Raw genomic sequence first — 27,179 nt, forward strand, 5'->3', positions numbered from 1 at the left:
AAAATCTTCAAATGTCCGAGATGGGGACTTGGATTCTAAGAGTGGCTCAGAGGCAAAAGGTGGCAGTGAATTTGCTGGGCTACACAGAAGCAAGAGTTTTGACCCAACTGAGCTTGCGTGCAGCTGAATTTCAGGATGATGGGCAGTTAGACTCTGCTGCCTCCATTCCTCCCACAGTTAGAAACTGAGATACACAGCAGTTTTCTTGCAGGAACAGTGCCACTGCTAGCCACACAACCCGGTTTGGGCTGCTCTTGAACAGAAAGTACAGACTGGGACTTGTGCCTAGCTGGTTTTGTAATGTTCTCCTGTGGGGAAGCTATCCCCGCTGTCTTCCTTGCAAGCAATTCAGCAGTTTTCCCAAGCATGAGCTATAAATACCCCTACAATCTGACTTTAACCAGGGTTTCAACTATGAAAACGACATGTTCCCAACTAAACTAGGATGAAAAAAACGCTTAGGATTAAAAATAGTGAATTTATAAAATGCATTGGCTGGGCGATTGTCCCTGTTGCCCAGCCTGCTTACCTGTCCTGTGCTTGGCAAGCATTCTGTGCCTCCCTGAGCAGGCCAGGAGGCTCACACAGGTCATTCCCCACAGAAAGCTCTTTGCCAGTCATGTTAAGACCAGCGTGGTTTGTTTTGCCATGGATTATTCTACACTTTGTCAACGCACTGACCGAAAAACCATGGAAGCTAATGGGCAACACTGTTTTCTTGGTGGGTTTTTTTTCAGTAGAGGCACCTCATCAACCACCACCAGCACACCCAAACTTTTTCTTCATGGTAGTTTGGTAAATGTGGCCCATACCGCCACGGCCTCACCTGAGAACTCGGCCAGGCTCAGCGCACGTCCCACACGGCAGCGAAGCCCAACGCCTGGAAGGACGGTGCACCTCACCGCCCGGCCTGCGGGGTTGTTCACGAAGAAAGCGAGGAGGGCGCCGCCCAGACCGCCCTCGCCTCCTCAGACCTGCACTACGGCCTCCCCGCCCTCAGCCGGCGCAGCCGCGCGCTGCCGCACGACGGGAAGCGCCCCCGCGCGGCCCCGCCCCGCCCCGCCCCGCCCCGCCCCGCCCCGCCCCGCCGGTCTCGCGCCGCGCGCGGCTCCCCGGGAAGCGTAGTCCTGCGCCCGGCGGCCTCCCCCGCCTGGCCGCCCTCGGGAACTACGCGGCCCGCCACGCCCGCCGCCGAGAGCCGCCGCCCCGGCCCCCGCCGCGGCCCGCCGTGCTTCCTGCTGCTGCCGCCGAGCGAGCCGGCGCCGCCTCAGGTAGAGGAGTCGCGTCCGCTCGTGCGGCGCCAGCTGGCAGCGCCCTCGGGCCCGGGCGGGCGGGCTCCACGGAGGCGGTGCGGCGGCTGCTGCTGCAGTCCGGCGTGCCCAGACCACGGGGGGCGGCGGGCCGAGGCGGGCGCTTGGTCTGCGCGGAGGAGGGGGCCGGGGCCGGGGCCGGGGCCGGGGCCGGGCCGGGCCGGGCCGGGCCGGGCCGGGCCAGCAGGAGCTGCGCGGCGGCGCCGTGCCTGGTTGGAGCGTGGCTTGCTACGGGGGGAAGCGAACGAAGCTTCGGGGCGTTGTCTGGCGTGCGGAAACGGCGTGAGAGCTTTTCGGCCGATCCAGAAATCAGGGAGAAGCTTTGCATCGCTTTTAACCGGCCTGTGGAGCCATCAACCTACAAGGAAAAAAGGTGGTTTTAGTTGTTAATGCAAGTTAGTGCCGAAGGTGGTAACTTCGTGTTCTTGTAAATATTTCTTTACGGTTTCCACTAAAAAAATATGTATACTAGTAATATATACCTTATCTGTTGAAGACAAATCAAATTAATGTTCCGTTTCTTCTTAATTTTGCTAAGATCTGTCATTTGTCAGGCACCACGTAGGCATTGGTTCATCCTGAGGCACACAGATGGCCAGCAGTGGTTCAGCTTGGGTATTCAAGAATCTTTTTTTCCCAAAAAGTTACTGACGCTGTTTATATGGTTCTAATCATCTGCAACCAGTGTAGTTGTAGGAGAGTATGGACAAGCTAACTCGTGTCAAGCTGTCCCAGTTTTAAGGACCCTGAATGTACGCTTCTGCTCTGAGGACCTGTATAGCGTTCTTCAGTCCCTTCTGGTGGACAACTCACTGTCTCTAAAGAGGAGTGGAGGAACTCTGCTTTCCTGCTTTGAAGTTCTTCTCTTTCAGTGTAGGTCCTGCTCATTTCTCGTAGTTCATATGTGCACAGCCTGCAGTTTACTGGAGATTCGTGCCTTGAGCTTTACCCATCCGTTGACCTTCTCAAAATTTAAAAGCAGACCAGGCCACACCAAGTAGCACTTCTAAAAATCCTTTTCTTTTTTGGAATTAAATACTTTGTTTATTGAATTGTATGAGGTGGGATTTTAGGAGTAGTGACTTCAAATAAGAAATGAAACAAAATGTGTCCCCAGTTTAAAATGTCACAGTTTTATTTGTGGAGTCTGAGTGGGAGCTATCATTTTAAGAACCCCTAGAAATCTCAAAACACGGAAAACTGCTGCTGCACGTAAGGACGAGAACAGCTTTTGGTACCAGAATAATTTGAGATTGCAGTTGTAATTGAATGGGTTGACAAGTAACAAGTTATAGGTGACCACGTTCTGTAATCGTTTTTTTTAAGGTGCATGACTTCCAAATTAAGAGTTCTGGCTTTCTCTGTGATGGCTGGTCCACAGGGTCTCCTTCTACACTGGGAAATTGTTACAGAACCACTGCTAACGTCTGTGCACCAACTTTAGCTTTAGTAACGTGGAGGCTAAACAGCTCTCGGAGCTCCAGCTGCTGTTTTTTTCAGCACCGTGTCCGACAGCAGTGGTAGCCATGATGGCATGGTCGAGGCTGCGGTGGTAGTGCCTCTCTCTGCCTTCTTCCCCCTGCCCTCTGTGGCAGGTTCTCTGATAAACATCAGTACTACAAACCAGCTAAGCAGAGTCAGTGCTCGTGGAGTGACTAGGATGACTGAGTAACTGAACACAGTTTTGTTCCTGCTGTGGGGCAAACCTGTTTGGTAACCCTCCTGCGTGGCCTGGGCTGTAACTCTGAACGCTGTCACTCTGAACGATCTGTCAAGATGGGTGTCTCATCTTAGAGCACTGACGCACACATCTGTAGCCGAGCCATAAACTACCGTTGTTAGATTCACAGTGCAAGCAAACTGTCATACGGTTCTGTCCTCCAGTACAAAGAAGAGGAGATCACAGCATAGCCAGCAGGCTAGAATGAGGTTTTGAAATCTGGTGGGTCCTTGCCTTCACTCATTGAAGCTTTTCAGACTTTATAACCTGGAGAGAGAGAGAACCGGAGGGCAGCAAAAGCAAAAACTCATAGGAGCAAACCAGTGATGGTTAATGAAGGTCTAGCCCTGTTTAGAATCATAGAAAGTTTTGGGTTGGAATGGACCCCTAGAGGTCATCTAGTCCAACCCCCCTGCAGCGAGCAGGGACACCGCTAACTAGATCAGGTTGCTCAGAGCCCTGTCCAACCTGGTCTTGGATGTTTCCAGGGATGGGGCCTCCACTACTTCTCTGGGAAACCCGCTCCAGTGTTTCACCACCCTCATTGTAAAGAACTTATATCTAGCCTGAATCTACCCTGTTTTAGTTTAAAACCATTACCCCTCGTCCTGTCACTGTTGTCTCTGCTAAAAAGATTGTTCCCATCCCTCTTATAGGCTCCCTTTAAGTGCTGAAAGGCTGCAATCAGTTTAGATTACCATCTGTAAGTCGTGTGGAGTGGAGCCCAGAGTGGGACTAGGAAAAGCAACTTGCGTACCCTTAGGTATTGCTTGACGGTTTATGGCCACCCTGGATTATTAAATTCTCATGTATTCCTTCCCTTTTACTGCCCTTCTGATGTAGTGCTTCAGATGTTTGTAGGAGAATTATAAATAGGGCAAGTGGGCATACCAAGTCAGCGTCACCACAGGCAACCAGTGAAATTATTATCTGAAAACAAAGGGACAACAGGATTCAAAGTGCGTGGAGAGTTTTGACCATTGAAAGATACCTTGACATTAATGGTGTTTGACTATGTAGGTGATTTGATATTATTGATGCTTAGCACTGTGTTGATACACTGTGACTGGAAAAAGTAATTGCTGGTTTAAGCCCTTACTCAGAAGAGAATCCAAAACTTCTTTTAACATGCTAACAGTTTAGACAGATTTTTTTATATCTGGAAGAGTATTTCAAATTTTCCTTGTAGATGTATCCATTCCTTCGTAACTGAAAGGAGTGTGAAACTGAGTATGTAACTGAAACTGAGCATGCTTTAAGGCAGCGTACAGCAGTTCTCAAAAGGTGCTAGTGCCAATGTTGCTCCACATTTGTGGGATTTTTGGTACTACACAGATATGTCTAGAATTTATTGCTTTTATAATAGCTGTTGTGGAAGATCTACCTTTTTATCTTACTAACAATGCTAGATATAGCTGTGAAAGTTTAGGGAGGCGTTTTCAACAGCACTTAATGCTGACTTTCATGGGGGTAGCAAAGCCAGAGTATTTTCTCCTGCAGTCAAATGCCTTCAGGACTAAGTAGTAGATATTTGTTACATGATAGGTTAGGAGATTCACGAGCAAAACCAGACACTTCTTGGAAAAGAAATATGGGTGTGGAGAAAACATTCTTACAGCCTTTTCCCCTCAGAAGCAATACAGCATGCTGCAGGGGAAAATGTAAAATTTATTCCTTTGTTCCTGCCTTATCAATAAGATTTTAGTTGCAGGAGAATGCAGTTAGCACTCTCTCTGATCTTCATCTCTACTGCCAATAGCAGATGTCAAGAGAGGAGAGTCATGATGCTTGTGGCAGAGGAGGACAGAAAGCAGGTCCCTGCAGGTGAAACAAGAGAACTTGCAGAAGAGTAGAATGATAACAAGCAAATGGTAGAGGATCTGGGTAGACAAGAAGGTCTTTTAGAGAAGAATATAGGGTGTAGTATGTTGAGGAGAAAATCCCTATTTCTCCTTCATTACCAAATATGTTACAAAGCAAACCCAGTATCTGTGCACAGATAATTAAACACAGAAACCTGTGTTCAAAAGGGCAGATGTTGCAAAGATGCAGTATTCAAAGGCTGGAGTATTAGAATTAGCTAAGTTTAGTGAAAATTAAAATTGCCTAAGCAATCTTAGTCATAGAATCATAGAATCATTAAAGTTGGAAAAGATCTCTAAGATCATCAGGTCCAACCGTCAGCCCATCCCCACCATGCCTGCTAAAGCATGTCCGAAAGTGCCATATCTACAAGGCTTTTGAACACCTCCAGGGAGAGTGTCTCCAACACTTCCCTGGGCAGCCTCTTCCAATGCCACTCTTTCAGTCAACTTGGTACATATGAATTACGATACTGATTAGAAATACTTATTTACCAGATCATTATTTTTCTCAAGCTGGACAGTTCTCAGAATAGGGAATGTCTTGTTAGAGCAGTAAAGTGGTGGTGTTCAGTTCACTTTTGCACGAGACTCATCTGCCTTATTTGCTGCTCAACAAACCTGTCTGTTCCTCTTGCATATTTTTTGCAGTGCTTAGTACAAATCACAGCAAAGTCTACATAAAAGTTAATTTCTCTTTGCAACATGTCTATGAGCTAAGGCAAGTATTGGCATTATCCTTATTCTAAGGACAGGGAATAAAGCACAGGAAAAAATCCACTAATTTTGAATGCTCAGTTTGAGAGTTACTTGGTTGCTTTCAAAATATTTAGTGTCATTCAGTGGTGCACAGCACAAATACTCTTCTGTTCTGCAGTATTACGCAAAGTAGGTTCTAAGCAGGAGGAAAAAAACAGGGAACATACGGTCAGAGGTAGGTGGTCCCTCAGGCAGTGGTGTTAGTTACGCTTCTAGCAGTATTGCCTTCGTTCTTCTGCAAACCATACCTGCCTCTTCAACTGGACAGTGAAACTGCTGGGTCTGCAGAACTACAACCAAGACAACTTTAATTTTTGAATTCTTTGTGTTTGACATCCTAGTCCTGATTATAGGCTTTTAAGACCATATAGAGAATACTGCAGGTCATATCACAGGTTTTTAAAAGAAACTTCTGTAATATGAAGATAAATCAGATACCCAGTATAAAAGAAATCTTTGGGTAGCTAGGACTCTAGGAAAGTAAGCAGTTGAGAAGAGGTTATTGTAATGGAAACCGTCAGGCAGGAAATTCAGATAGTACAACTGGCTCCATCCTATGTATTAAAAAGGTTTATTGAGAGTGCAGTCCAGCCCAAAGGGGCAGAAATTAGATAAAAGAGAGGTTAATCAGGTTCATTTTTCTTCATTTTTTGTCTTCTGCTTACAGTTGTCTTTTAAGCTATACTGGCTTCAGATACACCCATTTATATATGTGATAGCTACATCTATTTGTAAAGTAATCAATTTGTTGGTCATAAGATTCACCTATCTGCTCTAGGCACTTAAAAAATAAACTGTCTTCGCCAATCCAGCTTTTAAGTAGGCCCTAAAGACTAAGTAAGCAACAACTCTGTAAGCCTGAAGTCATGCTGTCAAGCCAAACTTAGTGTGTGCTATGTTTTGGAAGGATTTTTTTTTTTTTTTAATGGAATACTATAAAATGTTCTGGGCTCTTTATTTATAGTCATGGTGCAGAGAAAATCAACCTGGTGATCAATGTAGTCTGCATTTGTCGAATTGTAAAGCACAAATACATTATTTACAACAGGTTTTAAGGAAGGGGTGTGTTCAGAGCAGTATCTTGAATTAGCATTTGGTGTCTGCTTAATTTGCACCGTAAACCAGGGCCTGTGGAAGAAAGGGATCTCAGTACCGCAGTATTCTGGAAAATTCTGTGTAAAACCACCTCTGAGTATTTGGGATTTGAACTTATTTTGAATTTCAGTTCAACCATTAGGAATTTAAAATGTCGTCTGTATTTTTATTGCTAAATACAAAGTGTGATTTAAACTCTGAGAAAGTTGCAAAATATAGAATGAGTGAGGGATCTGTTTTTGAGATCTAGGTATCTGTTCAGAAAATGCATGCAGGACGTTAAGGTGAAAAAGAGAAAAAAATGTAATAAAATAAGATGATACCACATTACCTGTCTTCTACTTGAGACAGCTGGTGAGGTCTTATGAAGAAAGAGGCTGTAGACTCTAGAGATGGCAATTAAAAGCAAAAAATGAAAGTCCATGAAGACTGCTGTCTTCAGTTGTGGTCAGAGGGATGCAAAAAGCATTTTATAATGGGAGTGGCAGAGGAGCAGCTGGATGTCTGTAGCAGTGCGTGAAATTTCTGGGGCCTGTGGTTTTGTTTCAGAAGTCTTTAGCTGCTGGAGGAAGTTGATGTGCACTGGGGTGAATTTAACAGCAGGAGGTTGTGCAGGGAATCAGTGGGGAGGAAGGAGGTGACCTAGATCTGTAGAAAAATAAGGGAAGTCAGTAGCAAAGAAATGAACAAGAGGGGAGCTATAAACAGGATTTGGAAAGGAACAGAGTGCCACGTGAAAGGAAATAAAAATATTTCTTTGAACTGAGAAACCTCTTTGTAAGCAGTGCGTAGTAAAGGCAGGTTTGGAAGCAATTTTGACAGTGTGTAGGAGAGACAGAAAATAGAGAGGAAATGAAAAGCAAGAATTCATAAGCTGAGCATCACCAGAGGAGCTGAGAAGGGTGAGAGAATGTAAGATGTTCAGTTGAGGCCAAAGAACCAGCACCAGTGATGTGGAAGAGAAGGATTTTAGGGTAAATAATCTGAACTGATGGTTTAGAGGAGGGCTAGAGTGGCAGAAGAGAGGAAGCAGTAAGTTAAGGTAGGTAAGAGAAGTTCCATCTTGGAAAGGCTCTGGATAGAGGAGAGGGGAAAAAGCTTTCAAGAGTGTGACAGCAAAAATGACACACAAGAGAAAGAGGATGCTATCAGGGAGTGCAAATAAGGCTCTAAGGATTGCCTGGATTATTATCACTGGTCACTTATTATGTCCTCTCAAAGAGCAAAAATGGACAAGAGAAAATCATGCCTTTAAACTCAAAATCATGCCTTTAAACTTAGTAACTTCATTCAAACCTCTTGTCATGGATGCTGAAACTAGGAGGACACTGGCAGCACTGCCAATGAAGTAGCTTCATCCATGCACTGTCCCCTCCTTAACACAAGCACGCCAGTGTGTGCAGCGAGACCACAAGCCCCAAGCTCAACACTGATTTGGGTTTAAAGCAAGGGAAAGAATGCTTAATTTTCATCTGGGTCGGTCTTCCCTGTCCCATCACACAAGTGCCCTTGGAGCCTCCAGCGATCACGTCACCTTGAGAGCAGAGCGCCATGTACCTGTGCTCAGCACACCAGGGGCAGGTAGGGAGAGGGGCAGCGGGTGTCTGTCCTCTGAAATGCACTTTCTCAGCAGGTTGAGCCAGTCTTAGTGTGTCTGCAGTCCCTGCCACACACTCCTTCAGTGTTTTCCCACTCCTCCTTTAGCAGTTGTTTGAACCCCAGAGAGTGGATGGTTGAAAACTGCCAACTTTACTTCCTTTTTCATCCTCTCCTTCAGATTCTTTGTTTTTTTTGCCAGAGGCATTAGCAGGATGAGCTAATGTAAGAGCACTGGCAATACACAGCTAGGAAGGGATAGAATCATGTCAGTACTCAGCTTAGGTTGATGTAGTTTCTGTGGTTGGCCCTTTACAGGTTATTTCCACGAGGATGCAGAAGGATGATACACGCCTCATTCTTTCTGTCTTATATTCCTCCATCGCCACCCCAAGTTTCAAACATCCAGTGCCATCCTTCCTTATCTTGTGCCAGCTCTGGTTCTCATGTATATTTCCATCAGCCTGTCTAATATTTTAAAACATCAGGAAACAGTCTCACTGGAAGAGCAGGTACTGCTACAGTTTTTGTTTGAAGTAGTCCTGGCTGAGGAATTCTTCAGGAGGTAGCAGGGATGAGAGCTCTTAAAAACCATTAAGTTTGTTCAGCTGCACACAAGACCACAGAAAGTCCCATGTGAGGACTGTAATTTAGACTAAATAGAATTCCATTAGCTTAATAGCAATCTGCTCCCCATTGTTTGACCAGGAGTGCTCTGAATGCATATGAGGCATTATTATTAATACATTATTAGACTGTTCATTACCTTTAATTCAAAGAGCCTGGACACAGTAGACTGCAATAATCTGATCTTTATTCTGGGAAATACACTGTAAAACTGTGTATGTGTCTATTGCAAAGTTTGAAGTAGTTCAGTGAAACAATAATCTCTAGTAACTGTGATAAATTGTTCTTGGCTGTAGTGTTACAAATTGAAAATACAGCTCCTTGAAAAATCACTCTGGTCTTACAGTGGAACAGTAAGAAAAGGAGTCCCATGCTTTGACAGCAGGAAGAGAAGACCTACGCATGAATGTACTTAAAGTTAATTTGCACGTGGTGGACTTCGTTCTTAGCTGTGGTAGCTCCAGGGAAATTCAGATTCCAAGCCTCACTTCTGCAAGCTGTTTCAGTCCCAATATAAGCAACAGCATCCATCATATTCCTTTAATTTATATTGCCTGTACCACCACAGGTGCTAAAAGAGATTCAGAGCTCAATTGTACATTGACACTTTACTTAAATGGATAGTGTGTTGTAAAAAGTACTGTCCCCACTGTACTTGCTGCATGATGTTTGCATTATGGAATGAGAATTCTTGAGTGGCAAGTTGAAGGGATTTTGTGGTGCTTTTCACCCCAGGAGCTTCTGAAGCTGTGGGACTGCCAGTATTAAACTCATAGCAGGGACACAGTTTTTCTTAACTGCAGTTGCCTTGTTTCCCTTTTTTTAGGTCAGAATAACTGACAGAATCTAGAAGAAAGAGGTGTATTCACCAAATATGGAAGAAGATACCAAACCTCTCTTGGTTCCTGTGGGAGGCGAGGAAAGCAGTTATGGAATCATGAATATACAGTTTAATCCAGAAGACCTGAAGTGCAAAAGGTAGGAGGAAGGCTGAACCTACAGAATTGTTACACAGCCGTGAGTTCTTTAATCTTTGCTTTTAGTAGCAGAATCCTACAAAGACAGAAGACTGACATTTGGAAACCAGGATCTGAGTACAAAGAGTTCCTACTTTGTCTCTATATGAGAATATTTCCAAGCACCAGGTGTACAGATGTTCGTATTGTGTTTTGTTTATAAGGAGAAGACTTTTCTATTGACATCATTTCAGAGAGAGTGCTCCAATAAGAACTTGGCATGTATCTTTCAAAGTGCTTTTCACAAACACTGAGGAGTATCGTGTGTCTACTGAAGCATGATGTTTTTTATTTAGCACAACGAATTGAAATGTTGAGACTAGGCAAGAAAGCTTGCCAGATGGTGTAGAGAAATGACTGTCAGCATGTATAAATGGGTCTGTATGCATTCTGCAGGTGATGCTGGAAAAATACATCATTTGCTAGTAGTACTGAGGGAAATGAGAGACTTTCACTGCCGTCAAGAAAAAAAATGTAGTATTTTTTTGAGATTGGGCAAATATGAAAATGTTGGCACCCCAGCCTTTTTGCCATGGCTGTGAAAATGATAGCTATCTAGCTAAGTGGTTATGTTGCATGTTTTCCTAAGAGTTTAACAGCTTGCTCCCCCAAAATGAGGTTGGAATGGGAGACTTCCTCTGCTGTTGCAGTCAAGATTTCTGTGAGCTGGTCCTGGAGCCAAAACTGAGCTTGTAGTGGGAACTGCCCTTCTGAAGCTAGCTGGAGGCACCAGCCATGCATTTTTAGATGAAGGGATAGCCTCGTCACTACCTCTTTGGACCCTGTTCATGGCGCTCTCTGTTTCGCTTTGCATCGCGCATCCCGTTTCAGTAGAGCAGTTTTGCTGGCAAAACGGAAGATGGCACCGTTGCCTGCAGAATCCTCTGCTGGGGCCCCGCTGGGCAAAAAAAAAAAAAAAAAAAGAGTTCTTGATGGTCGTGTTTTGCTGCTCTCAGCCTGTAGCTTTGAGTGAGAGCCTTACCCGTTAGGCAGGGGCTAAACAAATCTCTCTTCTCTGCGAGGGGAGGAAGGAGCATACGGGTCTGAGTGAGCCCAGGGGAACAAATGGAGCACAGGTGCAGGAGCGTACAGAATTCTGTGTGGAAAGGTTAGGAAATAGTAGCGCACTTTCAGATGGGAAAAGGAAATGTGCAAAATGAATTTGTGCTTTATCTACTTTCTGAGGAGTGTCTGAGCCCCTCATGGCCCTACCAGCATAAGAATACTGCAAGTCTACACGGCCTTTGGGAGCTCCTTGTGTCAGAGAAGTACGTGTTCTGTTTGAGGAGCAATGGGTTTCAGGTGGTGTGGTGATGCAGTAGCAATGAGCGATATATCACCTTTGTGATGTATCGAAATGCCAAGATCCACTTTTCAAAAGTGAGGTTAGATATTGTTTCCTCATTGTATGGTGGGTTTTTTTGTGATTTGTGAAGTTTGAAGACTCCAATTCATAAAAGGTCATAACGTGGCATTTGAGTCCCTTCCCGAAAGCAGAAGCGTGTACTTGGATTGTGTTCCTACCTCCAGAACCTCCAGCTTTGCAGATCGTCTCCTTTGTCCTTACTGCTCCTCCCTTGAGTTCATTCTCCCATTACAACCTAGTCTTTTGCTTTCAAAGCATGCAGAGGCACAAAGACAAAGGACATGAGCCCTGGGGTTTCAGGAAGGCCTGGAAATCAGAGTGGGGCCAAACGAGGTTGAACACCATCTCTGCCTGTTGGAAGAGGGAATGAGGTAGAACAGGCCATGAGGGTCTCTATCAGTCGTGGTCAGAGCTGTGGGCAGTTTGAAGGGCTTCTTCATTAGAGCTTTAGGGAGTAGCAGCTCAAGGGAGGATTATCCTGTTAAAGTATCAAACAGTGCAAGTGCAGTAGTATGTGATTTGCTCTGCCTAGTTCGCTCCTTTTTTTGACTCGCTATTCAGCAACCTGATCAGACGTAGGTTGGTGGTAATTGTGCTTTGACTGAGATAGCTCTTGAAGTGCTCTGTGTGATTTGCTGATGATCACTGTTTGTCGGTCTTGGTGCTGCTCTGTTCTTTTGTTTGCGTTGATTGAGATTTGAGAGCATTTACATAGTTATTTGGTTTTCTTAACAGTTTGGAGGATTTGGGACTTTTGAAAGGCATGCTTTTAAATGTTTACGTAAGAACAATAAGATAATTGGTTTTTAGAGTTGTAAATTATTTTGTTCAGTATTTTTTTGCTGATTTGGGGGAAATGTAAAGCCACTTCTAATCCTTTTAAAGACGATGTATTGTTTTTCACAATAACCCGAATTACCCACACCATATTACTTGTGTTTTGCCCATTTTGTAGGTCCCTTTAAAAACTAGAATGTCATTGCTGCAGTGGTTTATTGATGATTATTGTATGCAAGAAAGGGAGTTTGTTTTTTTCTTCTGACTGCTCTTTAAATCTGTTTATTGTCAACAGATACTGCAGTTGCCTTCAGGAATACTTGACTCTTCAAAGAAACAAATAGTGTTTTGTGTTGACTGTTTTGCATATGAAAAAACTTGACAATGCCCCTTGCTACTGGGAGATCAAAGCTTCTTCCTTTTTTTATTCTTTTTGAGGTCCCGCAGTCTTCTCACACAATGTACAAGAAATCAGTAGGTGAAATTAAACAGTTATAAATTAAACAGTGTCTGTAGATGGCAGTCAGAGAAGCCTTTTTCATGCACAAGTGGTTAGTTCCCTTTTATTTTCAAAGTTCTTTTAACTTACAAAAAGGTAGACAATGGTCGGGACTAACCTGTGCAAAACTACCGTTTCTGCATTCATTATGCTTTTACTGCTCCACACCCATGTGGACTCCACTCTTTACTCCATTGCCTGCTTTTAATTTTTCCGCGTTGCTAACGTTTTTACTAATTCCTGGTGTTACTACTTCCTGACGGGGAAGAATCAGAACCTTCTTAATTAAGAGCCTTTGTACTTCTTCGTAAGAGAAGAGGAGAATAGCTTTACCTTTGACACAGAAGAGAGAACAGTGCTTGAAATGTGGTGTGGTAAAGCTTGTGATTCTTTATTTGTTAAAATGTGTATCCTGTGAGCAACAGAGGTGACTTAGTATTGTGCTTTGAAAGGTTATTTTGATTCTGCATCCAGCATTTTGAGATACTTGTGTGGTCATGCTGTAATCATTATAATGACAATGGTGATACGAATGTGGAAGAAGTTTTATTTAAAATGTATTGCCAAGAGAATAAACATCTTATAGGATTAAACTATAAGCATATGTTTGCAATGTCTAAGTAAATTCAGACAGTTTAGAAAGTAAAAATCAAGTCAGTAGTGGAATTCCTTGGAACAGGTTTTCTGAAGAGAAGCACACTGACACCTGTAATGTTCCTGTTCAGACAGGCAGTTCCCAATTAAGAAAGAGCGAACTGTGAGTACAGTCGTCATATTATTACTTTTTCTCCTGACTTTAACTTCCATGGTAGTGAATCGGTTTTACTTCTTAGTTTCTCCTGTGCCATATACAGCATTCCTATAATAGTTTGGTGACTCAGTAAAACAATAAAGTTGTAGGAATTTACTAGGTTTATTTCTGAAATATTCCTGTCGCATCCCTGAAAAGTAACTGATTGATGTGAGGTTTCAAAGGAGTCTGTGCAGTGAGCTAAAGTGGCTCCTTGTGGTGTTTTTGGAGGAGAGCAAATAAATTGTTAAGCATACTGTAAAGAAGGTTTTTTCATATTTATTTAAATATTAAAAGTTTGTCTAATGTGATGTCATTAATACCATCACGTAGAGCCAAAAGATACACTGGCACAAAAAACTGTATTGTATTAAAACAGCTTAATACTCAAAACACTACTTTTAATCAGACGTCCAGAACCAGTTGTTTGCTGCTTAAAAATATGTCAGCGAAGGTACTTGGAAGACGGTATTATTTAGTTTAAAACTTCTTGAGATAGGTGTTCGTCATATTGCTTTGTTGCTCTGCAAGATGTAGTATGTTCCTGAAAATATCCAGAAAAAAGAAAAAACTGCAGCACCCTTATGGATGCTAGCAGTTGCAAGATTGTGTGTAGTTTTTCACAGAAATTTTCCCATTGAGCTGTTCCCCCTAACCCTCCAAATCCAACACTTGAACTTTACCTAGCACAGTATTTGGAAACAACTTTAATCATGAGCATCCCTTTTCATTTTCTTTGCTTGCAAAGTTTGCTGCTGAAGTTCATAATGTGAGGAAATTTGGACAGATGCCCTTTTCTCTCTTTTCCTGGACCGGCAGTAGAATTCTTATTAACTGTCCCTTTGTGTGAGTGAGAAACAACTAGTAGAAGAGCGTAGCTGCAGTATTTTCTGAGAATGGTTTCTGAAGTACATATGCAGGGTGTAGTGTATGGGAGATGTGGACCTCCTGCATCTTGCCTGTACTCATTGTGCTGTGGAAAACAGATGTGTTATATTGGTGTGTTTGCCATGGCAAAAAAAGCATTGTTTTTCAGGCTAGCTATTGAAATATAAATTGTAATTGTGTTTTTTAGTATGGGCATAGTAAATTTCATTAGACACTATAGTCTGTCTCAGTGCATGGAAATTGTCTGCGCTGTTTTGAGTTAATAGTCACACCTTCCAGTCATATAACCTCTCCCCTTCCCCCAGATCACGTTGTCCCATACCCTTTTCGTAGTAATTTTGCTACGTGAGAGAGATAATGTGATTGCCTGTATAAATCAGAAAGTTTTCTAGGAATCTGTTGCAGCTGCTGATGTTGCATGTACAGAGTGCTTGTCCACTAGCCTAGAGGTCCCTAAAGAGAGTTTTCCAAAATACATCCCGGATTGTGTATTGCCTGCTTTGGGCTTTGAAAATCTCAGTCTTTGAGAACTGCTTTGAGTCTTTGAGAGCTTTGCGGGCTTCTGTCTGAGTGTGCCCTACAACCAGCCTTTGATCTGTGTGCGTCTTGGGCTGGGAAGTGGCCTTGATCCTAGGCAAAGTGCTGCCCTCTCCTCGTGGAGATCAGGGAGGAAGGCTGCATCGCAGCCTGCCCACGTAGCTTCTGAGTCAGACTGATGTTTTCGAAGACATCTCTAACCGCCATAAAACTGATGGGTAGACAGTCTGTTTTAGCATAGTCACTTGCTCAGTAGGACTAGAGGTGCAGTGGTACCCTGAGAAAAAGAAAATTAATTGCTGCTTTAGATCATTCTCAACAGATGTGCACCAGAAGGTATCAAGAGCGGAAGTAGCCCAAGTACTGGCAGCGTTAAACGTGCACTCCGCCAGGCAGGAAGCAGTAGTAACAGACATAGAGAATTTGTTTAGGACTGTTTAATTTTTTTTTCCTCACCCACAGATTAGATTCTGGATCACACCCTTCTGTTTTGTGCTGGACTGTAAGTTGTGCGTTCAATCCAGACTCTGTTCGTAATACTGAAGAAAATTAAATATCTTTCTCGGAATAATTTCTTGCCTACAGACAGCTACGTTTTGGTACACGTGCAATTTTTTCTTGGTATTTGTTTGATCATTGACTAACAACACTGCTTTCTTCAGAAAATAGGATGTTGTATTCATATTTTCTGTTATGTTAATTTAAAAATTGTCCATGGCTTTAACTTGAATTGCTTTAAAATATAATGTCCCACTGTCTTCCAGTCTGGAAGAATTTTCTGTGACATCCCTGTCAACAGTTGTTGAACACCATTTTGAAGAAGATCTTTGCAACAGATCTGCTGGCTTTGAAGCAAAATGTAGACTTTGTGTCAGTGTAGTTTTTCCACAGTAGCAATGGAAGATTATGGAGATGTACTAATAATATTAACTGGAGATGGGAAAAGAGGTGAAGCTCTTCACAGTATGCAGCTGCCCTATAACTAGCAAAACACGTACTTTTCGTGTTCTAGATATAATGTGTGTCAGTGAATCAAAAAGAAAACAGCAGAGAGCTAACTGGGGATGGGGAGGCATTTAAACATGTTACACTTCCTGTTTTCATAATTACAGTCTTTATTCCACAGGTCTTCTAATGAAGTATTTTTTATCAGTGTCCAATGACTGGATCAGCCCCCAAAATTTCAAGCTAAAACAAGTGAAGTCCTTTAGAGCTGACAGCCCATGAGTATTTTTGTACGTTAAATACCTATGGAATTAGTTAGCCGTGTGTGCCTCTGACTTGCGTAATAAAGATATTGCTTAAGATTTATTCCTCTTTAATTGTTGTATCTTTCTTAATTATTTATAAGAACACCACAAAAGTCCACACACAAAACAGGGATTACCCTCTTAATGTCATAGACATTTGGAAAAAAGTAATTTTAAAAATTGAAAGCATGTTCACTTTCAGTAAGTGGGAAAGGGCTTTGCAGATCTAAGTAATTTTTCCATGGTGAGGGAAGATGTAAGTCTTGATGAGGTCTAAGATTAATCAAATAATGGATTTGTGGAGAAGGAAGTTATTTTTCTGTTTTCCACTCCTGTCTGTCATTTTTTATTAATCCCATAAATTCTCTTACCTGCTCAGTCACCTTAAGCACACAGGATGAAGGAGTTTCCTTCATCTCTTCCAAAGATATAACAACCAGCTTCAGAGCTGTATGCCTTTTCTTCCTTCCAGATAAGAGGTGGTGCAAATGCTTAATGATTCACTGGGAAAGAGAAGGACCTTTGTCATGGTATTGAGAGCTGGGGCTGGAGGGGTTGACCAATTTCCTTTGTAGTCTGAGCCAGAAGTGGGTACTGAAAAACAGTCAATTCAAATAGGCTTTGCTCATATTACAGGAAAAATGGCATGGATTTATTGCTGGCCTAATTTCTGCTCTTGGTAGCCTGAAACTTTTTGTAATCTGTGGTTTTGTGGGTTCTGGTTTTGGGGTAGTTCTTGTTTCTGAGTGATTTAAACATCAAGCCGGAAGAAGAAGGTCAGAAATCTGTCGAGATTGCTTTAGGAGTTAAAAGCACTGGTAGAAAGGAAGAAAAACCCAAAAGCCTGTATCAAGGCTTACAGGTCACTAGTATCCCTTCTCTGGTTTGAGAAATTAGCGTGTCTGTGCTAGAAGTAAATGTTGCATTTATGCAATAGTGTAGTGACCCTACATGGAAGTAAATTATACTTGATTAAAAAAAAAATTGCTGCAGCATCTTGATTGTGTTGTGTATCTCTGGTAGTGCCCTTGCATGAAGCTAGATTTATGTTGTGTTGTAACTTCAGGATCAGCTTTCATTCTGATTGCTCTGTAGCTATGTGTGTGCAGAGAAAACAAGGGGCTGTGATGTGGCTGCTTTTCTCCTGCAGCAGCGGTGACCGTGCCTGCAGTCTAACTCAGCTGAGGAGGAAGAGGGAGACCACCTGTGTTCTACACATCTCTGATACAGAGATGTGGGACTTCTGTTGTTGACGGTCCTGTTCTTTGTGATTACCCTAATTAAATCAGAAGGGAAGTTGCAGAACTGCACATGAACATCTGTTGTTTCATGTTCTGTGACAAATTCCATTCCTGGTTGTGTTGGCTTAACAATAGTGTGAGTACCTGGACTTATTTGGGCTTGGTTCCTTCCCCATTAAACACAATTTCATACAGTGTTTCTGGCTAGATCAGGAGCTCCTAGCCTTCTCATAGATGGTCCCCGTTACCACTGTTCATTACTCTGTCTTTTTTCTGCTTCTGTGTTCTCACGCTTTCTGTTTCTACCTCTGTTCCTCATCGCTAGTTCTAGCAACACCGGTTATAAGCACTAATGAGCTTGGCCAAGCTTATTAACATGTAGTTCTGGTGTGACGCATTGTTGAGAACTAATAGACTAGATATTAGGTCTGGATTTTGATGTTAGGTTGCCCTGCAGAATCTGGGCAAGAGGCCATTTTAATGTGGATGAGATAAACAGATGGTTCTTTCATGGATGGCAGCTTCCCTCATGGCAGTGATATTTTTGCATTCACTTTGTGTCGTTGAATGACAGACTCGTCCTGAGTGATGCTAAGCTGTTCTCTGAGTTGTATGTAAGCTCTTGTGGTCTACGGTTTTAAGGGTTTTCCTTTTGGGTTTTTTTTTCCCTCCTTTAGACCGTTTCATGTGGAGCCTACAAACATAGTCAGCGTGAACGATGACATGCAAAGAGTCACTGATGAAGCTTCAGCAATGAATAAGCGGATTCATTACTACAGCAGGCTCACGTCTCCTGCAGACAGGGCATTGGTAAGACAAAGATTGGGCCAGATGAACTGAGTGATCTCTGGCATGTTGGGTCTTCCACAGCCTAGGTTTATAAATGCACAAGTAAAGGTGGGGAGACAACTGCTCTGCAGCTTGCCTTAAAGTAAATATCCAGTAGCTGAGTGACTTAACAAGGTCTTGTGTTATCACAAGTTATGACTGACTTCTTGTGCAATGCCTTCACCATCCAAAGAAAACATACAAACAGCTTGAATTTTCTAACAGTGGTCCAGGCTGCCCAGATGTCTGTATTCATTTCTCCCATCTGTAAGAGGATTTAAGCAGTGGTCAGCTGCAATGATTGAACTAGCATGATCTGTGCATAGTATGTTACAGACATTTTGCCAAAGAAAAATCTATTTTTCTGCTGTCTAGCTAGAAATACTATCAACTCCTTTTTTCATGGGGAGAAAATTACTGTAGTCCGATATTTTATTTTTTTTAAATGCACTTTGCATGGAAAGGTTTTGTGATTTACAACAGTTGGCTTGCTGTATTTGGGACAATAGTTACTTTGGTGTTACTAATAAGTCTTGGTTTTTATCCATTTGTTAGGTTGCTCCTGATCATGTACTTCCAGCTCCTGATGAAATCTACGTATACAGTCCATTAGGAACTGCTTTTAAAGTTGACAGTTGCACAGATGGCTATGGTAAAAACTCCAGTATAGTGACAATGTATGTTAAGCACCTTGCCGTATATTAGCCAGAAAATGCATTATTATTGAATGTTCTACATTATATGCATAACTATTGTAGATAAGCGGATAGTACAAAGTAAGAGTGCTTCTTAAATTATTCACTGGCTTTTTTCTTCTTTTCCTAGATTTATGATATGGAATACAATGATGGGTACATCTATATTAAGTATCCCATGGGGAATAAAACAGGTATAACTATGAAAAATGTATGGCTATGAAAATATTTTTGGCAGCATGGCTTGCTCTTCGTTTTTCTGTAGTGTTATTGATGAAGAAAGTAAACTATTTCTCCCTCTTAACAGGCAGGCTTTACTTCTGGAATCATTCTCATCTTAGTGATGGGCATTTTGACTCTTTATTGCTGCTACAGAGTTGTGAAATCACGGAAGATGATACGTAAGAAATACAAAGCTTCATAATGCAAACATTTGAAAAAAAAGTGTGAAATACAGAGATCTAATAGATTCTTCGTTTCTCTGTATCTTAACTATGTGTTAGACCTGACCTGCAAATAAAAGCTGTTCCTTTGAATGCCTCACTATTTTTGTGGTCTGGGTCCAAGCTCTGTAAGCTAAATATCTGTCTTTGCTTATTAGATTATCCTTCATTTATTTGGGACTGAAGTATTATAGCCAAACCCAAACTCTTAGTGAGCAAGGTTTCACATGTTCACTTACTAAGCGTTTGGGAACTTACGGAGTTAGAGGCCCCTCTTCTTCTCTGTAAGCACTGTCCAGTTCTCCACATGTCTTTCTGGTTGTGTTCCACTGTGGAACAGTGTGGGCTGTAGCTGCATCCACATGTGTTGTATGCCTGTACTACCGTAATATTTGTGTATACTCTGTGTTGGAATAAATTTATGGACAATTGGCTCATTGACATGGTTCTTGTTAGAGTGTACTTCTACTGTTCAAAACTGATCTTGCAGCTCTTGTAACTGGTGCCTTTATGCATAAACTAACCCCTCGCTTGCTCATACAAGGCAGTTAAGATCTCCAGTTTGTGACAATTCATTTCAGGGCATTGCTGAGGAGTAGTTCATGGTCTGGCCTACTTTGCTGTAACTCCTGCAAAAGGCTTTAGCTGCAAATGCATGGCTGTGTTTTTGCCACCATGTCTTATTCCAGTGGTTCTGGAAGTACTCAGAGTAATAGTATAGCCACAATAAAAGCCTCTACTTCATTCTCCTTCAGTCAAACACCTGGTGAGTGTTATACTTTAAAGTAACAGCAACCTTCTTAGCTGTTGGAAGCACTGTGAATTTGTGTCAGGATATTCTGAAACAAGAACACATCCTGTCATGAAGACTTCTACTTACTCTAGTAGTTATGTTTAGATATGTTTCTATTTTTTGTGTCATCTTCATTTTTTTTGTGTCTTCTTCAGCTTTAATAGATACCTCAAACTGGGAATTCCCAGATGTTTGCAAGTATTACTTTGGATCCTTTGGTCAATGGTCAAGCCTTCTGTTTTCTATGGTATCCCTTGTTGGAGCCATGGTTGTTTATTGGGTGCTTATGTCCAACTTTTTATTCAACACAGGAAAGTTTATATACAGTAAGTATGTATTTTTGGTGAACTTGTACAGATGTCTTGTGGAAAGCTCATTTTACTTATTCTTGATTTTTTCTGTTTCTTGATGTGAAAAGTGAAGTGAGAATAAGTAACTGTGTGTGGAGCTATGGGCACATTCATGTATGTTTTCAAAGCCAGTTTCTCAATGTCTCTCTTAAAGAGTGGTTTTAATGAAAGCCAAAGTACCAATTATATGATTTGCATGCCACTAATGAGGCTTCTTGGTGTCGTTTAAACAGCCAAACCTAGTTGCTTGTTTCCACTTAGTATTTTCACTCCCCCTTTGTTTGCATGGGCATAACTATTGGAACAGCCATGTAACAGGCTAGGCTGTTGAAATGATCCAGGTTAAAAAAAAATTCTAGTTTCATTCTAGATTTCAACAAACACACTTACAGAGTGCTGCCATATAAAAAGTTTCTGCAAGCGTCCCTGAAGGAACGATAAACTGTAGCACAGTGAAAGAACAATTCTTAGACTGGCATTGCTACAAAAGAAAGCATATTGGTTATTTACACCCTTGTATGTGCACAGACACACAAGCTTTTGTGGATACAATCAATTAGGTATGTAGAGTTGTGGCAATAAATGATGGAATTGAGAGCTTTGATCTGACTCAGCATTGAAAAGCACGACAAAGTTTCAGGTGTTTCTGTTTTGAAGGTAATTAACAAATCTCTGAGGCAAATAACAGCACAGACACTTATACCTCTTAAACAATGTTTAATTAGGGTTCCCACCATCCCTGAGGGACATAATTTACTTTGTTGGTTAATGAGTGATGTATTTTACAGCTGACCTAATTCATATGTTGTTAAGGTCATTTCATTTTAGACTTTGGGGGGAGTTAATAAGGTTAGCACTCTGATCCTAAATTATTCTAAACCAAGTAACTGCAATTCTAATAAGCAAACTTCAGAATGATCAAACCGGTTCCTTTTACAGGAAAAAAGTCCTCTTTTCCCTGAGATTGGCATGTTATTTTATCACTTACCTGTATTTGTTGTTCTTCTTATTTAAGTTGTGTACTCTGTGATAACTTTAGTCACATTGGATTCCTGTCCTAACTTTTGTTGTGGCTACTTAGTAATTAAGTTATAAAATGGGTAATAGGGTGTGGGTTTCACACAATGGCATCTTCCAGCCATGCATTTCTAAGTTATTCTAGCAGGGTACTGTATTTAGTTCTACTACATGCAAATAACTTTTTAAAAAATCTGCACACACAGTTTAGGTGGGAACAGATCGATTTCCTAAGGGAGGATGGTCTGGAGATTAGTAGTATGCAAAGAATGCAAGAACTGTAAGCCAAGTATGATATACTGTCCTTTTTTCTTTTTTCACATAATGTTCCATGCTTTTGTCTTGCTTTTTTTTGTTTTATGAAACAGAAATAAATCCACAAATGCAATTGCTAGTCCTGAAACACTTTTTAAGTGCAGAAGAGACAGAAGTTGGCTGTCCGTCTATAACTAGTTTTAAAGTGCTCTAATTCTCTAAGAGTTATCAGTTCTTTTGATGGCTTTGCACTATGTACTTTTTTTGAAGTAGCAACATGGAACAGTGGTGAAGTGAGGAGGTCACGAATGATTTTAATTAAATCTTCTGATTGTTGTATATGCTGACCTGATTTAAGTAGTAAGTATGAGAAACTTGGTTGTGATTCAGAGTATCATAAATCAAAGTGAAGAAACAAAAATAGTTTTCTTCCCGCAAGACTTTTTGCTTTCTTTGTGAGAAACAAGCTGCTGTTAATTGCATTTAAAAGATCTGAGGCCTACTGCCCCAGTCGATTTTCTGTGTGTAGAGTACTCCCACATGCAGCAGAAACAAATTTTAACCAGAGACATACTAATTAAATTTCCAAGCTGATGGGCATTCTCACCGTCTGTATATACATAAATATAAGGAAACTGCCATTCAGTACCCTCTTACTGGTGAAGCTGGAGAAACTCAAAAATACGTGGTGTGACAGAACATTGAAGTAGCACAGGAGTGTACTGGAAACAAAATACTACTAGAGATGACTGTGGACAGTGAGCCTTAAACCTTTTTCCAGAGATTCCCTTCTTTAAAACACAACGTGGAAAAAGAATCCCACAAAGCCTCTTCAGAAAAAAAAAAAGATTAAAAAAAAGAGTAGGGGAAGGTTTTTCCATGCAATACCATCTAGCCTAAGGGTATGGTTACTTTTTTTCTGTCCCAAAAGAGGCTGGTTTTAAGATGTGTCTTCTCACTAACGTACTGTACAACACCGTAGACAGAGGAGCTGGGACACACAGAGGTGTGCTGGGGGAACAGGAATAAGCAGCTGGGAGGGGAGTCTTGGGTACTTCATATATGGACAGGGCTGCTGAGAAGAAACTAGTGCAGTTGGGCACTACTTTAAAACACTTCTAGAAGAAAGTTTTTAAATATCCATTTAGGGTTAGGAGGAGTGCAAGCTGCTGTATTGTGCCTCTGATGTAATTTTCCAGAATATTTCCATACTTAATATTTATCAATTCAACAGATAAAGGCCTAATAACAGGTTTGGGACATTGATAGTAAGATTTTCTTCTTCCTTTCAGACTTTGTTCATGACATTAATGTAACAGATATTGTTCCTGGCACGAATGGAAGTAACAAAGGTAAGAAGCACTTACTAGTATTGTGTTCCCTGGTTTGGAGCTGGGGGGTTAAAGGCAAATCATCATGTTTCCATGCTACATTCCAGTTATAAAGTGTAGATGATAAGTTTTACCTATCTTTTTAAAAAAAATATGTAATTTTCTGTGAGACTTGTACTTCCACAAATAACCACACACTTAGAAAGCTTAATTTGAAAAAAAAAAAAAAAGAAAGTGGGGATGGGGATAAGGATTAAAGCAAATTACAAGTTTATGTGTACCCAGATAGATCCTCCTTAAAACCATGAATGTGAGACCTCTTTAACAGTAGTTGCACAGAGAGGAATTGCCTTAAGGAATTTTAACTTTCAGACCCTGAAATGGAGGCGTATCAGATCTGTTTACTGTTTAAAATCTTGTCTGAGGCATCTTTGCTCCTCACTACCTCTGCAGCAGCATTTGTATTTTAAAAAAATGCTGTAAGAACAGCTTTAATGATGCTGAGTGCAAAAAGAAGCAAGTGTCAGGCTGTGTGAGCATCCACTTGCATTTTGTGGAGAGCCTGAGATCTGCACACGTAAGGGAAGAAACTGCAGTCAGGTATGAAGATAGGTCTGTTAGGAGTTCTTAAGTAGGCAGAAAAATGTAGAATGAAGGCAGGTGCTGGGCATTGTCAGCCTCTGATCTTCCTGCCTATATATAGTAACTGAACATGTAGTTCTTTGTTATGAAGCAGAAAACTTTCTCTATCCTGGGTACTTACGGGAATGGGGAAACATTTCAGTACCAGCTGGACAGCTGTGTGTCACACTAGTGGCAGCCGTGTTTCTGGAGAGCAGCTGTTTGGAGTCAGGCACAGGAGTTGGGAAATAATTCTGAAAAACAGCTGATTTGCATTTGAGCTAGTGTTGGATCCTGTTTCTCCTACAGTCCTTACCAGCAAGGCACCAATAGCTGCTACAGTGTCTTTCTCTTGTGCTCTCTCCTGCTTCTGCTGTTCTGTCCCATTCTTAAGCAGCAGGGAGTAAAACTTGGAGACAAAGTAGGCAACAATACTCCACAGCATCGTCCAGCAACTAGAAGATTTAAAGCAGATGCTTCACAAAATTAAGGGCTGCCAGATGCTCAAATGACTCTTGGCAGGGCATTCAGGGCTGCCAAGGAGATCAGTAAGAACAAAAGCATTTTTCAGGGTCTGTGAAACAATCCTTTTATAAGCAATGGAGAGAAAGAAAATGAGAAAACTGGATGTAATGTAAAATAATGGTGTCTCAAGAAATTTGACAGAACACTTCTTACACCTTTGCCTTTGTAACAGAACAGGCACACAGCCAAAGTGGGAGGGAGGCTATGAAGTGTTGTGATATGCCAAAATTTAAAATAAGGCATTATGAGAACAACAAGGTTCATATTTAAATACAGAACTTCGTATGCATGGTTAGAAAGAAATGCTGATATTAACAAGCACAGTTTCATCAGGGATCTTGTTTGTTTGGTGTTGTTCCAGTCACTTGTTTGGGTACTGCCATTGATCAGCCACCATGTAACAGCATGTGACATTCCCTTCTGGCAGTATTGTGGGTGCATATCTTAAACTGCTTCTGTTGTGTTGTCTAGCAGTGGTGTCCTTGCACCTGGCAGGGCACCAAGATGACGGGGTGTTTTGGTTCAGTGTGTGAGCTTTAGATGTGCCAATTGTTATAGCAGCTTTCTTGTTATCCTTAGTTTTTGTGTTCCCAGAGCAATGTACAGTGATACAGGCTCTTCTGTACGCAGATGGATTTGCATCTTGGTTCATATGATCTTACTGCAGTGTGCAGGGGCAGATTACAATGCTGAAAACACAGCCAGATACAGAGATGTATTGTTATGACTTGATTCCAGCAGGTGCGTGTAGGCACTGAACACTCCTGGTTACAGGTATGTGACCTGGAAGGCTGATCCTATGCCACGGCTCAGACTGCAGACAAATTAGCATCTTTGTTGTGTTCACCTGAAAGAACTGTAGCACTTGTCAGCTTAGAGTGTAGGGTGTCTAGCGGTTAAATCTTCACACTGAACTCCTGTTGAAAAAACAAATGGAAGTCAGGAGCTGAGTTGTCAAACATTGCTTTTGAGTAGTCCTATTCCTCATAGGTAGAACGCTCTCTGGAAATTATGGGATCTTGACTTTGAAGATTCTGTGCAGTTAAAACCCTTTTACATCTGAGGATATTTTTCTTTCTTTCAGTCATTTGTCCAAGCGCTGCTAGCGGTCACCCACCACAGAACAGGAGTGTGATGTTCTCTTCTGGCAACAATACAGGTTTTGAACTCTTCGAGAAGTGGTGGAACAAATCACAAACAGTACCATTTTACCTGATTGCTGTTCTTCTGCCTCTGCTAAATCTGAAGTCTCCATCCTTCTTTGCAAAGTTTAATGTCCTAGGTAGGTAACAAATACTATTAAAGCACTGGTTCATTGTGGCTAAAATGTATAGGAAACAGTGAAAGCTACTCTAGTGAGCAGAATCATGGAATCATAGAACAGAATCATAGAATCATTTAGGTTGGAAAAGACCTCTAGTATCATCAAATTCAACCATCAACCTAATGCTTCCAAGCCCACCACTAAATCATGTCCCTAAGCACCACATCTACACATCTTTTAAATACCTCCAGGTATGGTGACTCCACAAACGCTGGACAACTCTTTCTGTGAAGAAATTTTTCCTAACATCCAATCCAAACCTCCCCTGACACAACTTTAGACCATTTCATCTCGTCCTATCTCTAGTTACTTGGGAAAAGAGGCCAACACCCACCTCACTGCAACCTCCTTTCAGCCAGTTGTAGAGAGTGACAAGGTCTCCCCTCAGCCTCATCTTCTCCAGACTCAACAGCCCCAGCTCCCTCAGCCACTCCGCATAGCACTTGTTGTGTAGACTCGTTGTCCTTCTCTGGACATGCTCCAGCACCTCAATGTCCTTCTTGTAGTGAGGGGCACAAAACTGAACACAGTACTCAAGGTGTGGCCTCACCCGTGCCAAGTACAGGGGCAGAATCACCTCCCTACTCCTGCTGGCCACACTATTCCTGACACAAGCCAGGATGCCATTGGCTGCCTTGGCCACCTGGGCACACTGCTGGCTCATCTTCACACAGCTGTCGACAAACACCCCCAGGTCCTTTTCTGCTGGGCAGCTTTCCAGCCACTCTGCCAATAGTTTGCTGGCAGATGATACTGTGCCTCAGAGTGGTTCATTGTTTGGTTTGTTAATCACCCACAGGCTAGCTGCCATGCTTTGCTTGAGTCTTTTTTTTTCTTTATTACCTTGATAAACCTGTGAAACAAGTTCCACTATATTTGCAGCAGATTTTCCCAAATGGTGGTACAGATACTACTCTGCAGCATCTGGTGCATGCTACCTTGGCACAAACAGTCAGGCATACCCTTCCTCATCTGTTAAACATTTCAGCACAGGCAGTTACTTCCAAATATTAATTGCTTCTCACCTGAAGCCATTTGCTACCAATCAGTTTATTAATTAAGCACAAGTCGATCGGCGTAACCTGCTGCTGTGCTTTGCCCCACCTCCTGATACACCCTGGCCTATTCTGTGCTACAAGGACAGTAATTGTGGCTTCTTGCTTCCATATCTTGAGATAGAAGACCAAGCAGGTAGGACTGGTAAAGCAGATGCAGCACATGTATGATGGTTGGGGTTGGTTGCAATTTATGGACTAGGAGAGGTCTGAGGTCATAGCATTGAAGTCCATGATGAAAAGAAAGGGAAAAGGAGATGGGGATTACAGAACGGGTTGAAAAAGATGGAGGTGTATTGTAAAGGAGGTGGAGACCAGGGAATTGAGCATCTAGTTTGTCCTCTGTTCCAGTGTGATACTTAATTAGAGCTTGGATCTGCTATTACTGGAACCACTAATGCAAATACATCACAGGAATTTGAGGAAGTGATAGTGCTTCTGGGTAACACGTAAGGTTTTAATATAGGCTAGATACAACATTTTTATCAAACGAGATCTATCGGTAACTGTATCTTTATTTTAAAAAAAGCATGTTGTTGTGGGCAACTATTTTTTTATTTGAGAAAAATATATTTTTTAATTTTATTTTTAGTGATACGTATTTCTTGT

The 27,179-nt window shown here is 41.9% G+C and overlaps 1 protein-coding gene across 5 annotated transcripts in view; it reads left to right on the forward strand.

The window, feature by feature from the left end:
* The first annotated feature begins 1,196 nt into the window (after positions 1 to 1,196).
* SLC38A9 (solute carrier family 38 member 9) overlaps positions 1,197 to 27,179 on the forward strand; it is a 52,910-nt gene continuing 26,927 nt past the window's right edge. For 2 of the 5 annotated variants that reach the window (XM_075411586.1, XM_075411589.1), the window contains exons 1-9: positions 1,197 to 1,271; positions 9,796 to 9,947; positions 18,011 to 18,143; positions 18,717 to 18,838; positions 18,987 to 19,050; positions 19,164 to 19,257; positions 20,248 to 20,418; positions 23,007 to 23,066; positions 25,276 to 25,473. In XM_075411586.1, coding sequence (XP_075267701.1) covers positions 9,844 to 9,947; positions 18,011 to 18,143; positions 18,717 to 18,838; positions 18,987 to 19,050; positions 19,164 to 19,257; positions 20,248 to 20,418; positions 23,007 to 23,066; positions 25,276 to 25,473 — 946 coding nt within the window. In that variant the 5' untranslated portion in view covers positions 1,197 to 1,271; positions 9,796 to 9,843. Of the gene's footprint in view, positions 1,272 to 1,593; positions 1,684 to 9,795; positions 9,948 to 18,010; positions 18,144 to 18,716; positions 18,839 to 18,986; positions 19,051 to 19,163; positions 19,258 to 20,247; positions 20,419 to 23,006; positions 23,067 to 25,275; positions 25,474 to 27,179 lie in introns of those variants that run through there. The other 3 variants (XM_075411587.1, XM_075411588.1, XM_075411590.1) reach the window with 3 other exon arrangements.

This window comes from Opisthocomus hoazin, chromosome Z (assembly GCF_030867145.1).
Source record: "Opisthocomus hoazin isolate bOpiHoa1 chromosome Z, bOpiHoa1.hap1, whole genome shotgun sequence".
Taxonomy (NCBI): Eukaryota; Metazoa; Chordata; class Aves; order Opisthocomiformes; family Opisthocomidae; genus Opisthocomus; species Opisthocomus hoazin.